Source organism: Apis cerana, linkage group LG1, assembly GCF_029169275.1.
Source record: "Apis cerana isolate GH-2021 linkage group LG1, AcerK_1.0, whole genome shotgun sequence".
NCBI lineage: Eukaryota > Metazoa > Arthropoda > Insecta > Hymenoptera > Apidae > Apis > Apis cerana.
The window spans coordinates 23,888,582-23,902,758 of record NC_083852.1 but is presented as its reverse complement, the minus strand read 5'-3'; the positions used below and the strand labels follow the sequence as shown (position 1 = coordinate 23,902,758).

General features: G+C 41.0%; 1 protein-coding gene across 8 annotated transcripts in view; it reads left to right on the top strand.

Annotated features, from left to right (window-relative positions):
• The first annotated feature begins 88 nt into the window (after positions 1-88).
• Positions 89-14,177, top strand: part of LOC108002013 (NAD kinase 2, mitochondrial) — a 99,315-nt gene continuing 85,226 nt past the window's right edge. The window contains exons 1-7 of one of the 8 annotated variants that reach the window (XM_017063371.3): positions 89-385; positions 1,007-1,304; positions 1,385-1,446; positions 1,531-1,708; positions 1,777-1,855; positions 1,924-2,188; positions 2,274-2,711. In XM_017063371.3, the coding sequence (XP_016918860.1) occupies positions 352-385; positions 1,007-1,304; positions 1,385-1,446; positions 1,531-1,708; positions 1,777-1,855; positions 1,924-2,188; positions 2,274-2,503 (1,146 nt within the window). In that variant the 5' untranslated portion in view covers positions 89-351 and the 3' untranslated portion in view covers positions 2,504-2,711. The other 7 variants (XM_062086924.1, XM_017063368.3, XM_062086919.1 and 4 more) reach the window with 7 other exon arrangements.

The window sequence follows — 14,177 nt, the reverse complement described above, 5'->3', positions numbered from 1 at the left end:
ATATTTTTTCATTCACAAACAAAGAAACATAGAATCACTTTTCTTATTATAATTTACAATATTATTTTATATTTTTACCCATTTTTAGTTTAATTAATTATCAAGAAATTATTACTTTATCAATGGAAACAAAAATTATACTCGCATTCATATTTTCCGCGGTCGCCATACTAGTTTTACATTCGAGATTTATTTCTATGGTCATAGAGTGAACGCAAACATTGCACTTGATTATATAGTATCTACTGTTCGTACCGGTAGAGAGGTTAGGAACATTTTAATGTTCTTAACATACCACTTTTTGTAATATTATTTGCACGAATTTGACATACACATTTTTTTAAGCATGCGATGACGACTCTCAATCATTTTCGAAGATCTGTCAGTAAGTGAATTTTACATAATGTTTAATTACATCCGTGATCGTAATGTCAATGAGCTCCAATAAAAACAAAAAACAAACTTTAATAATAACTTTAGTATATATTTTAATTTGAATGATTTCAAGTAATAGAATAATCAAAGTATATTTTATATATTAATAAACTAATATCAGAGTGTATATCACTATATGAACACTTTGAATATGTAATATAATATATAATATATATATATATAAAAATATAAAATATAAAAAATACAATAATAAAAATAAAAATTAAAAAAATGTTACGCAATATAATGGATTAATTTTATAGAATATAGAATAATTCTTTTTAAAAATTATACTAAATAAAATATTCTATTTAATATTTTAAATAAAACATGTGATAATAGATAAAATAATTGAAAATATAAGAAACAAATCGACTTTATGTAAATAATTTTTTATTATTAAATTAATAATTGATTATTTGTAGTATATACATATTACAAATAAAATGACATATTGCGTAACACATGATAAATGAAATTATTATTTCTAATTATAATTTATTTCATTTATTTGTTTATTTGTTTATAAAAGATTAATTAATGATTTAATTAATATTTTATATTTTTTCAGGAGCTGTCCAATTTTTACAACCACATAAGAACAATGTTTATAATAATTTCAGATTATTGTTGCGAAATGAATCGAGTTTTGTACCAAAACGAATACTTATTGTAGTAAAGTTATCGCGATATTATTTTGAAAAAATACGAGAACCAAAATTGAACGAAGAACAATTTAAACAGAAATTAAAAGAAAGAGGTTCTGATTATGATTCTATGATGATTAGTCATTTAGCAACCGAAAATGTAAAAAAACAAGTTACTGAAGTTTTAAAAAAATTGAATATAGAATATAAACTAATAAATAGGTATATATAATTTTCGAAGAGATTTTTTATTAAAAAGAAAAAAATGATTATTAATGACAATATTAATATTAATTTTTAAGGAAAAATTTAAATCCTTCGAATTTTGCTTGGGCGGATCTAATTCTTCCAATCGGTGGCGATGGTACGTTTTTATTGGCATCAAATATGATATTTGATAACAAAAAACCAATAATTGGTATTAATTCATGTCCGGAAAAATCCGAAGGATATCTCATGTTACCAATGAAATATACGGAAAGTATATCTGATATTTTCGAAATGCTAAGAGCCGGTTACTATAACGTAATAATGAGACGAAGAATTCGTACTACGATAAAGGGAGATAATATTTGGGATGTTCCTTTTCATACACACGAAAAAGGTCGCATCGCAGGTGGAGAAAGGTAATAAATTTGAATTAATTTACAATATAAAATATTATATGTTGAAAAAAAATTTTTTATCGTTGCAGACTTTATATGCAAGAACAAAACGAAATGTCAAGTAATTTACCAAAAATAAGGCGTTTGCCTTGGTTAGCATTAAACGAAGTAAGTTTCAATTAAATGCATCATATATCTTTTAATAATTTAGAATTTAATATTCGTTTCACGTATAGGTATTTATAGCAGAAACACTTTCTGCTAGAACAAGTTCATTGCTTGTAAGTGTCGATGACGAAAATAAATATCATTTGGTGAAAAGCTCTGGTTTATGTATTACTACAGGAACAGGGTCAACATCATGGTATAAATCGATAAATAGCGTTAATCCGCAAATAGTACAAGAAATATTGACTCTTTTAAATAAGGAGAAGCAATTTACTAACGAAGAGATTGATAAAATCTGTTCTACTTTTAACGATAGCTTATATTTTGATGCAGGTAAGTATAATATTTTTTATTTAAATATAAAGAATTATCACAAAATAATTGTTTGTACATAATATATCTCTATATAATATTTTAGAGGAATCAAAATTATGTTACGTTGTAAGAGATATGATAGTAAATGATCTGTGGCCTATATCAAAATGTATTCATCCCCGAAAATTTTGTAATAAGTTAACAGTAAGATCACAGTGTTACGATGCTAGTATAGTTCTTGATGGTGGCATAGCGATACCCTTTAATTTTGGCGCTACTGCAATAATGGAAACTTATCCTGAAGATTCTTTGCGATCTTTAGTCCTAGATTAACGAGTGACTTCTCTTTCTATAAAAATTCTATTGACTTAGATTAAGGAATTAAGGGATTAAGAAAACTATCAATAGTTTTAATGCGTTAAAAATTATAAAAATGCAAGACAAAATACTATTTTTGTACTTTAGAATGTTTTGGAATTTTGTAAAACATTTAATTTGATATTTATATTATGCACAATTACAGATTATTACGATTTTACTAGAATTTGCATTTCAATAGTCGGATCATTTATAGTTTTGCATTTCACTGTTTTTGATCTCATTGTATGGAGCAAGTTTATCATAACTTGATGTTTCTTACTTCAACGAATGGACAGTAATGAAATCAATATAATGATTATATGTAATATAAAATAATATGTAATATAAAAGATTTTTTATGGAACTTTATCTCATAAAAATAAAGGATTAAAAATATTGTTTTAAATATAATCTTACATTTGATATAAAATCAAAAAAATTTAATATTCTTAAAATTAATTATTTTCGTATTCTTTTGGTATTAATATTGCACAATTTGAATTATTTAATTATTTTTAATTGAATTATTTAAGATGATACAAATATATATATATATATATATATATATCTTCTTATATACTCTCTTACATTAAAGATCGAAACGCATTATAATTTAAAAAAAAAAAAAATGAACATTAACACGTGGTATCGTGTCTGTGATCGTGCATCGAGAATAAGTATAAACAAAGAAAGTAAGTAGTGAAAAAGGACAGAAATAAAGTAAAAATATTGAAATCAGCGCCATCTTCAGAGTGCCGCAAATGAAACACAGAAAGGAAGGATAGAAGATATAAGGAAAAGGATAGAGATAGGATAAGAATCGATCTGTGACACCATCTCTTGGACGTTAAAGAAACTTCTAAAAAGAAAAACTTCCAAGGATAAGGTAGAATAAGAATTATGGAACAGCGCCATCTCTCGGATACTTTTAGAATTAATCATATCTTTATAGAGATATCGTAACTCAAAAGATGGCGCTAATTATCAATTCTTTTCTTATTTCTATCCTCTCTATGTTTGATTTGCGGCACTCCAGAGATGGCGCTAATTTCAATATTTTTACCCTATCTTTATCCTTTTTATATCATTTGCTCTCCTTGTTCATACGTGCTAATATATAACTCAAGATACCACAAAACGATACAGATGCCGATATCGAAAGCGTCGGCAACAAGAGGAAGAAATTTCGAAACATTCTTTTGAAAATACAATCAAAGGTTACTTTATGCAATGTTCGTACAACAATTCCTAAAATATACAATCAACTTGTCGAATGCGAGACAAACTGGGACTCAACATCGCATAGTTTCGATGAAAGATTGCGAACAAAATATCGATTCAAAATTATTCGCGATTGAATCAAGGGCAAATATCGATCGAAGCAATTTTTCTTGTTACATATATCGATCAACGACTCTTCGTATACGAGCATAATAAAATCACGTCGTTATTCCGCCATCCTCGTTCGAACACGGAATTCGTCTATCATCAAACATCCTGCATTCCAGAATTTATATATAGCACGAGTCGCGCTATCCGTTCTACTCGCTCCAATACTGAATACGTAAATGCATCCCCACCCTAACCCCATGCATCCAATCACACGTATATTTTATTAACAACAACGGGTCGAGAATTCGTAATATTATATCGGATTTCAATAGGGGAGAATTACATATTAACCGTCATTAAGTTGCCATGGATCGCGCGATCGCGTTTCCCTTACGAGACATTTCCGGCTCGCATGCATCCTACGCGTGTATAATAACGCGCGAATAATACGGTCTCGACGCGTCGTATGCATAAGTAACCGGCATTAAATTTCATCTTTCTATAATGAACCTTCCCCCCAGCCTTCGTTTCACAATCTTTTCTGCCTTTCGCAAGACCACACACACCTCATTATAAGAATCTTAATTTAATCCGTGAACAAGCATATTTTTCGCATCTTCCCATAATTACGCGGAGGTTTGTATCCACGAAAATTTTTTCCTCTTCTTCTTCTTCTCCTTCTTCTACTCGTTTCGGAGGATGCTCTTAAGACACGCATTAAGAGATTTAAACGGCGAAAAATCAAGAATATTTTTCAAGTTGAACGAGGAGAAGGGAATTACGTCGCAGATGATACGCACCACTTTCTTTCCGTTGCACGAGGAACGAAATATCGGTTGGAAGTGGATCGAACGAAACTTTGTTTATTTAACACCCACACCTAAAAATCATCCACCGTTCAATTATGGTACTCCACTCGGGGGGGAGGGGTGCCAGCCGCCGATATCGACAAAGTTTCGAGGAAACAACGTTGCTCCACGTTAATGCTCCCACCGTCCCAATGAATTTTTCATACGCTTCCCACGTGGGCCCCGCTTCCTCGAGATCTATCATCGCGTCGAATCATTCAATTTCCATTCAGTCACCGGCAATCCCCGAAATGCGACAAAAATGCGCATTCGCGATTCTCCTTTGATGGGCGATCGAGAATTCGTATTTATTTCTTCCTTTTCCTTTCTACGATCCAATCTCGACAATAATAATAATCCCAAAAAATAATCGGCATTGCGAAATCGATTCGATCGCTTGTCGAATCGAAAATTGATTCTTTTTTTTTTAAGGAGGAGAGGAATACGGAACAGGGTAAAGGATCCCACGGGTGGTCATCTTGGACGTTAAAAAGAGGAGATGAGGGAATTGGAGAGGAGGCACGTTCGGTGCTGCACTTTTCGATTTGTCCTTGAAAGAGGTTTAAAAAGACACCCTGGGCGTCAGCTGCGACGTTGTGGGGCTACCCTTTGATCGTGGTCCCCTCGATAGCCGAGTTTTCGTTACCCATTCGGGATAAATAAATCTCTGACTATAGTTGCTGTATATATATATATATATATATATTTTTACATCGATTAATTTAACTTAGTCCGAATTAAGTTCATTTTCTTATGGAACGATTCCATTTAGAAAGTAGAATAATTTTCGAAGCGTAAAATTCGATTTAGCCGAAAAGGAAAATCTGGATATATCTCTAGGAGGTATGATTCCATTTCGATTAACGATTTTCAAAGTGATGAATGGCGATCCGTAAAATGGATTTGACGGAACGATCGAAACTATCGAACTCAACGTAAATTTCCAGATTTGGAATCTCGAGATTTCCATTTTTAACCAATTTTAAGATTCGATCGAGGGATCGAACTGGAGAAATTTCTACATTTTTAGAATCCTCTCCATCTCGATCCAATTAATAATTTCCGAAATAGAGGCTGTTACAAAATCGATTGGAAAATGTTGGATCGTTTTACCGCTTAGTTACGCCTGTCTTTAAATTGCGATCGATACGACCACTTACTTATTACTCTCTCCGCCTCGTTTTTCCTTACGTTGCACGTTTTCCAAATAATCAGCTCGACGGATCGACCGATCTCCCTCCGTCGAATCAACGAGAAACCCGAAATTGATAATGCAACGATTCACGGGGACGGCTCGGTTTATTTATATTCGCAACGGAGTGAAATTTTGTTTATTTGCGTTTTGAATTATCATCAATATTATTGCCGTTGTTATTCTTTTTTTAATCTTTCTCGAAGATAGCACGCGGAGGAGAACTGCGGCGTAAAGGAAAGTATAATGGAAAGGTAGGTCGTTACCAAGCGTAATACCGAGTGCCAACAGACTTATAATTACGTTATACCTTTGGAGAGAGGCGGAATATCGAGAAAATATATATATCTCTCTCTCTTGGAAAAGTCTCGAGGATATTCCTTCCCAAAGAAAATGCGCTTAATTCAACTTTTCGACTTACGTTCGCGCAATTAGTCCCTTTCGATCGCTCTATGCTACGCGCGAAAATGTAAGAGTCAGAGAAAGAGAGGAAGATCGTTGGAAAATAAAACTGGAGATTGTTGTTAAAACTTCGAATTATCATCGTATCGTGTTAGATGTAATAATCGAACGATCGATTCGTCCAGCATTCGTACGATCGTTGTCTCGAAACCGATTTATCCGGCCACGATCCTCACGGAACGAAAGGAGGGCAAATGATCGCCCGCGGCCACGTCTGGCATACCCGACAGAGTACCCGATTTCATCCGTTTTACGCTTAACAAATTAACAGAGTTGATTCACCGCTTCGCGGGATCGTTTCAACATGGGATTTCGAGATAGCGCGTTACGCAAGCTCAGCAACGTGTCTTCTAAACCCGGCCATCTAAAACTCCCCTCCGTCTGCCCTCCCTCGTGCTACGTATATTATATCTCTTATTCTATTCATAAGTGTGCGAGAATTAATTACGAGACCTCTCTCATTTGCGCCGGTTATCACGGGTTGAACGTAAGATCATTACCGAATTATCAAGCGCCTCTTCTTGCGAAATCTTCTTCTTCTTCTTCTTCTCGGTTCTCCTTTTTCATTCTTTCCTTTTTTTATTACTGCATCTATATAAACAGAACAGGGAGATCTATCTCCTCCTCTTCTTTTTCTTCTCCTCCCATTTATTACTCGCGCTTTCGAAAATGCATCTATAAACAGAACCTTAGAGATATTCTCAGGGGACGAAATCTTCTTTCCTACACTCCTCCTCTCTATTTCTCCACTTTTATTACGCGCGTTTGAAAACGCGCGATGTATAAACACGGGATGGGACAGAATCTTCCTCCCCCTTCTCTCTCTCGCTAGCCGCTCTCCCCTTCTTCCCGCGCCTTCTCCTCTTTTATTACTCGCGTTCCAACCACTCGATGTTAATGTATGCGAAAAGTCTGAGAGAGGGATCGATCGATCGTTTCGCTCTATCTGCGTTGCACGCGTTCATCTTGCTAGAAAAGGGGCTATCGGTATCCTCCTCTCCCACCCTTTTCTAAAGCTTGTTTACGAGAAAATGCATTTCGATAGTTAGATCTCCGGGTGGAACGCGATCTTGTCCCGAACAGGCGATGCGAGAGACTCCTCGTTTCTTTCTACGATCGTAATAGTCGCGCGTTGCTTGTTTACGCGGAGCGAAAATTTCGAAAATTGTCGAGATTGGCCGAGAAGGGTGAGTAGAAAAGAAAAGAAAGAGAGGAAAGGGAGAAAAAAACACGTGTCTTCATTTTCGCAAAAAAGAAGGAAAAAAGAGAAAAGACGGTTAAATATAACGTGCCACGAATACTAAGCCAACCTGTCCACCCCCTTACGGCATACCCTGGCCGCCCGGTTAACGTTAAAAATGCTCTATATATAATCGCGCCCTGTGCATTATGCTTCCGCAAATTTGCTCGCCCCAATTTCTCTCCCCTGGAATCACTCTTCTATCCAATTCGATAACATCGCGCGGTATCAACTTCTTGACGGTATCTAATTGTAAAGTTCAAATTTTTATTAACCTTTTCAATTATTCGCCCCCTTCCTTATCCTTCCTCCCGATCATTCTAAAAACGATACGGGAAATATACCGCGAATTTCCCTTCGTTCGTTTTTCCGGCGTGGAAGTTCAACTCGCGCGGATACGAATTATCGATCGATCGACGCGCGAGAGGGGATAAACAAAAGGAGAAAAGAAGGGCTCGGCAATAAAGTTTTACGGAATCGAGAGATAATCGATGAAAATTTCGAATTGCAGAATCATCGACGAATTCCAGAATATCTCGCTGGAGAAAATATTTTATTCTCGCGAATTCGAAAGGAAGCGAAGCTTTATTTCCTTCGTGGTCGTTTTATTTTTGTTGACGGGGCGCCACGTGTTCCGACTCATCTACGCTGACCGTTCGTTCCGAGATGATTTGCAATTAAAAGCGGGCGCGGCACGGTCGACTCGTTAACGTAGACGCGATTTACGGAGGACGCAAGATCTCGCGTGGAACGTACCATGACCTGATTCTACTTTCGAATCTATCTTTAAATCTCGGTTGTGTGCACCACGCTCGAGGGATGTATCTGGCCGTGCTAACGAACCCTCGCCAACGAGACACCTATATAGAGCCAGCCACCACCGGGTTCATCCAATTTCCTCCCTCCCTCTTCCCACCACCCTTTCATCCTCGACACGAGCCGTGAATGGTAGGGACGTGTCGAGACGCGTCGAATTTAAAAGGCGGTTTAAATTTTCCCCGTGAAATTCCGCGTTCGTTAAATTTCGCGCCACGGTTCGATCCTTCCTTTTTCCCTCGTTTCGAGGAAACACCCGCGTTTTCGAAACCGCGTCGAATTTCACTCGTCCATCAAAAAAAGGGAAAGGAAAGAGAAAAATTCGCAGCGGGGTGTTTCTTTTTCTCTTTTTTAATCGTTATTTTGTATCGATATATGTATATATGTGTGTGTATGTATTTTATTTTTACAGCAAATTTCCCAATTTTCGCGTGTGTTTCAATTTTTGAAAGAGGGCGCGCGCGAACGCGAGTGCACGCGTTATTTGTTCGATCAATGCGCTCCATTACGATGCGAACAAAAGGATACCGACGCGTTGAATCGAAAATTATGCAAAAGTTGTATAACTCGATGTTTCCGCTCTTCTTATTAATCTTATTCTTTTTCTTTTTCGTTCTCGCGGTCACCAATGCCATCTACGTCGTCCAACTAAATCGAATTAATTGGCGAATCATTATGCAACGGGGGAGATTCAAAGACAAAGATTTCATTCACGATCGGAATATTAATTTCCAATCGCGAGAATTACGAGTTTCTGCGGGAAAATCGATTGGAAAGAAACAACGTATAAAGGTGTTATAAGGTATCGTGTCAGAATCAGAGTTTCCAACCAAAGTTTCTCGAATCCATCCAAGAGATTCTCCTCGATCGTTTACTCGGTATCCCTTGCACCTCTTTACCTGTACTCCACCTCCGCTCTCGACCTGTCTCCCGACCGACCTCTTTTCAATTTCGAAATTTTCACCCTCCCCTGCACGAATCTCCGCGACGTTTCAGCCGCAACGTTCTCGAGTACGAAACCCTCGTTACGTGCGAATGAATCACAGGTTTGAAACGGAGTTATGAAACGATCGTGGATCCATCCCCGCCTCCTATTACTTATTCAGTATCGGTACATATCTGCACGCTGCCTGGGCTTGAATATTTTATACGGAAAGCATTGGCCGTGTCGACGCGATACCAAACCCTGGATGCGCGTTCACGATCGGACGGATCGTAAAATCGACGAGGAACGACGCTCTGGAAGGCGAGGGATGAAACGAGAGATCACAGCCTTTTTGCTTCGAGACCTCTCCGATTCTCTTGATTCGATCGACCGATTTTTCGCGCGCGAAAAGGGGGATGAAGAGGAGATGGAGACGTTGCGCCAAATGTCGATAGATTCCTCCGGGTCAAACCGGGTCCTCGCTCGCTTCCCGACTTCTGTTTAATTTTACAGCCCGCCCATTCATCGCCTGCCTCCCCTCCACCTCCTCCCCTTTTTCTTCCAGCGAGAAGGATCGGCGACCAACTCGGTCCACTCGCAATTAACTCGAAAAACTCGAAATTCGCCGCGCCGCGTCCACGAGCACCGATTAAAACCGTTCACGCTCGCTGCTTTAAACTCGAATCTCGCGCGATTTCTTCCCTTCACTAGAATATATGCGAAGAATATATTCTACCTCCGATTTCCCGAAATCCTTCCCGTTTCATCCATCCCTAGTTATCCCTTTCCTCTCTCCCCTCGTCAGTGCGTCGAAACTCGTCCTCCCCTTCGAAAGATTTCAACCGACGTTCCGTCGTCCTGAAACGCATCGCGATCAACGACGCTGCAGGTGTGGACATCGGCTACGCGAGTGAAACGATTGCTCCTTTCCTCCAACCTTCATTGTTCCATTCTCTTCCCCTCCCTTCTCCCCTCCTCCTCGTACTCGTCGTCGTCGTCGTGTTCTTCTCGTTCCGTCCAACGAGCAGCAACCCCCTCTTCCCTTCTCTTTCTCGCATCGAAAGTGGACACATGCTCGGCCCTAGCCACCGTCCCTACGAATTCCAGGGATCAATGCGTCGGTGCACCAAAACGCCTGCGCCACCCCCACCACACCCACACAAACGCTCAGGCAGAGCACCACCACCATCGGCACCGGCACCGTCATCGGCGGCGGCACAGCCAGCACCACCACCATCAGCAGCAGCGCAGCAGCGACAACGGCGGCGACGACCACGACCACGACCGCGGCGGTGGCGGTGGAGGCAAAGGTGAGAGTGGAGGTGGTCGAGGTGGAGGTGGTAGCGGCGGCGGCGGCGGCTCGAACAATCTCTACCGACACAAACCAATCCCTCTCCCCCTCGAATACGTACATAAAAGTACGTAGACCCCGAGCTGTGCGTGCCGCCTCCCCTAAAATTTCCACCGGAGAAAATTCCTCTCCCCTCTCCTATCCATCTCCTCCTAGCCTAGCGAGCACAGCTGAGCGCAGCCAGAGCCTCCGGAAGAACCCTCCACCTTCTCCTCCGCGCTCTCCCCCTCCCCCTACCTACGCCGCGCACTCCTCTCTCTTTTCTCCCTTCGCTGAAGGGCGCTCCCCTCTCCTTCGACGTGCGCGGTACCCGAGCCTCGGAAATTCTGAGAGCGGTTCGCGCGTGTGCGGCTGGCGCGGGGGTGGCAAGGGACCGAAAATCGAGGTGAAAAGGAAACTCCGCGGATCCGGCCTAAGGGTCTCTCCTAGGGCTGGTGCGTATTCGTATTTATACGTTTCCCTCGAGTATACACGCGCATGTACGTGTATACGTGTATATTTTTTCTTCCTCGCCTTCGTCCAAGTTGTTCACGCACGTTCGTTAACGTTACGCCGCCGCGTCGAGCGAACGAGAGAAGAGGAGGAGGAGGTGGAGGAGGAGGAGGAGCGGGCGAACGACACACGGTGGCGAGCACCCTTTCGCCGTTTCGCCGAGGCGGAAAAGGAGGGGGGAGGAGAACGCGTTGAAACGTCGAGCGGACAGCATCGTACGCGTCGCGTTGCCGCGTCTCTGCGCCGTTACTTGCTCTTGCCTCGCGAGTATATACGCGAGTGAACACGCACACGGATACGGCGCTCGGTGTGAACTCGGTGCGAGCGGAGCAGTGAGTGGTGATACGCACGATTTCGATATCTCGTATCTTCTCCCGGTGACTCACGCTCGCTCTCTTTCTCTCCTCTCTCTCTCTTTCTCTCTCTCTCCCTCGTTTCTCGCGCGACCCGACTTCCCTTCGACGTACTGGTGGTGCTGCTTGTGCGGTGCGTGCTTGACCCGTTGCTCGAGCGCGAGAGAACCTCCAAACCCTCTTCCTCCTCCTCCTTCTTTTCTTCTTCTTCTTCTTCTTCTTCTTCTTCTTCTTCTCCTCGGCGACAACAGCTCGACGACGCGAAACAAGGAACCGAGGGAGGAGGTGCGCGACAGAAAGAGAGAGATACGTATATATACGCGAAAGGAGAAGGAGGAAGGTTTACTGGGATATATACCCGGAACGACGAGGACGACGAGAACGACGAGAACGACGAAGGAGCGGAAGAGGGCAACGACGACGACGACGACGACGACGACGACGACAACAACGAGAACGACGACTCGGCAGCGGCGGACTACGTTCGATCGCAGTGGTGGTGGTTTCTTCCTCGCGTGACACACTTTTGTCGCGAGAGAACAGAGGAACTCTCTCTCTCTCCCTCTCTCTCTCTCTTTCTTTCTCTCTCTCTCTTTCTTTCTCTCTCCTTCGGCTGGCCTCGCTCGAACACCACGGAACTCTTCTACCAACGAGCGACGCTTTTGAAAAGAAAACGCTTACTTCTACGTCCCATCATCATCATCATCGGCCGAGATAAATAAATTTCACCAGTGAGATGAGTTTACTCCGCTGTGCGCTGTCGCGAGTGTGCGGTCAATCGTGAGTCGTTCAGTGATTTCCTTCTCCAACGGACGAGAGGAAAAGTTATCTCTTTCTTTTTTCTTTTTTTTTCTTTTTGGTGGTGGTGGTGGTGTTGGAACCTGTCCCATCCCTTTCTACGTTATACCACGTTCCGTGGTGGATAAATCGTGGAAGCTTGTCTCTCGTGTGCAACGTTTTGTACAACGTTCGTAAGAAGAGAAGAAGAGGAGGGATTTGTAATTTGATCATCGTCCGAGAGTGACTGAAAGAAAATTTCGACGGTGGTTTTTGTGCCGGATTTATCGTTACGGAAACACCTACTACTGCTACCGTTACTATTGCTACGCTCCAAAGAACGCAAAGTGTGGCTCCCGTGAGTATCCCGCGAGTGTACGGGGGATATTATCATGTGTCCCCGATCGCAGCCCTCCTTTGAGGGTTAATTTTCACCGATCTCCAACGTCTCGGGTTCGCAACGTCTCGGCCCCCGACCCCGCTGTGTAACCGTGCACCCTGGAACTAGATCTAACTGCGTCTCTTCTTAAGGGATCCCCGATCTCGGCGCAAAGAGCTGGTCCCAGCCAGGACCAACCGTGTACCACATCCCCGCGCTGAAAGTGAGTCTCACGCACGCTTTCGTGCTTCCCTTCTCTCCTCGGCTTCTTCTCCTCGCCCATTTTTTCTTTCCATTTCCATTTCGCGACAAGAAGGTGGTGGCTTCGATCGAATCTCTTTCTACGCGTTTCTTTCGTCTTTTTCTTCGCGTAATTTCCGAGAAGAGGAGGAGGAGGAGGAGGAGGAGAAGGCCTAACAAAGAGTACCGTTTAATGACGTCGAAACTCGATAATCCGTGGCCGTGGATTTATTAAAATTTAACGAACCTCTTCCCTTTTTTATTTTATTTTTAATTTTCCCTCGAACGGAGGGGAAGCACGAGATAACCGGAGACCAAGTTAATGGCATTTTAGAGTAAGACGAAGGAAATCCAATTTATCCGTCACTTTGTCGCGACTAAAATCCCTGAAGGAAGTTCAACCGTGTCGACTGGTTTACAACGAACTCGATCAACAAAGCGAAACCTTATTTCAACCTCGCGTGTTCGCGAGGATGATAATGCGTTTATCCCGCACACCTACACGTATGTGTGCCTTTCTGCCACCTTTCTTTCCTTCCATTCTCTCGACGATTAACGTCGTCCAGATTCGAGAATCGGAGGATCCAACTTTTACTTTTCTTTCTAAATAAATAGATATGGAGGATAAGAAAAGGGAGATTGAAATTCGGAGATTAGACCGAGATTTTTCAGTTTTTCAGAAGATTCTTTTTATCTCTCGTTCTTTGACAATTGTCGAAGGAGAGCGAACGATCCAACAGTTTCAAAAAGAAGAGAGGAAAAGAAAAAGTAATAATCCGTTTACGAAAACTTGCAACTGAAAATTTACATCGTGTTTAATAATTTCTGTATCGCCCCTAAGAAGATTCGATTTGATCGCTCGACTAGCTAAATAAATAAATCTCTTGTGTCGTAGCTATAAGCAGGCAAAGAAGAAATGTTTAAAAGAAACTCGTCGCGATATCTTTGAAGGAATAATTTTATGAAATCGAAACTCGGCTCCTTTTGTCAAAGGAATCGAATTCATAACGGCACTTATTAATCGAATTACGCTCGAAAAATTAAACGCTCAAATTTTAACTTCGTATCCTGCTTTCCCTCCGATATCATTTACATATACGATAATACCGGATCACCCCTGCGCAGAATTCAAACCACGAATATAGGAATATTTCAATACATGCATTTTCCAAAACATCCCCTGTATATTTATGACGCGTATAAAGCTTCACCCGGCCCCGGTACCCGCTTTAATATTCGA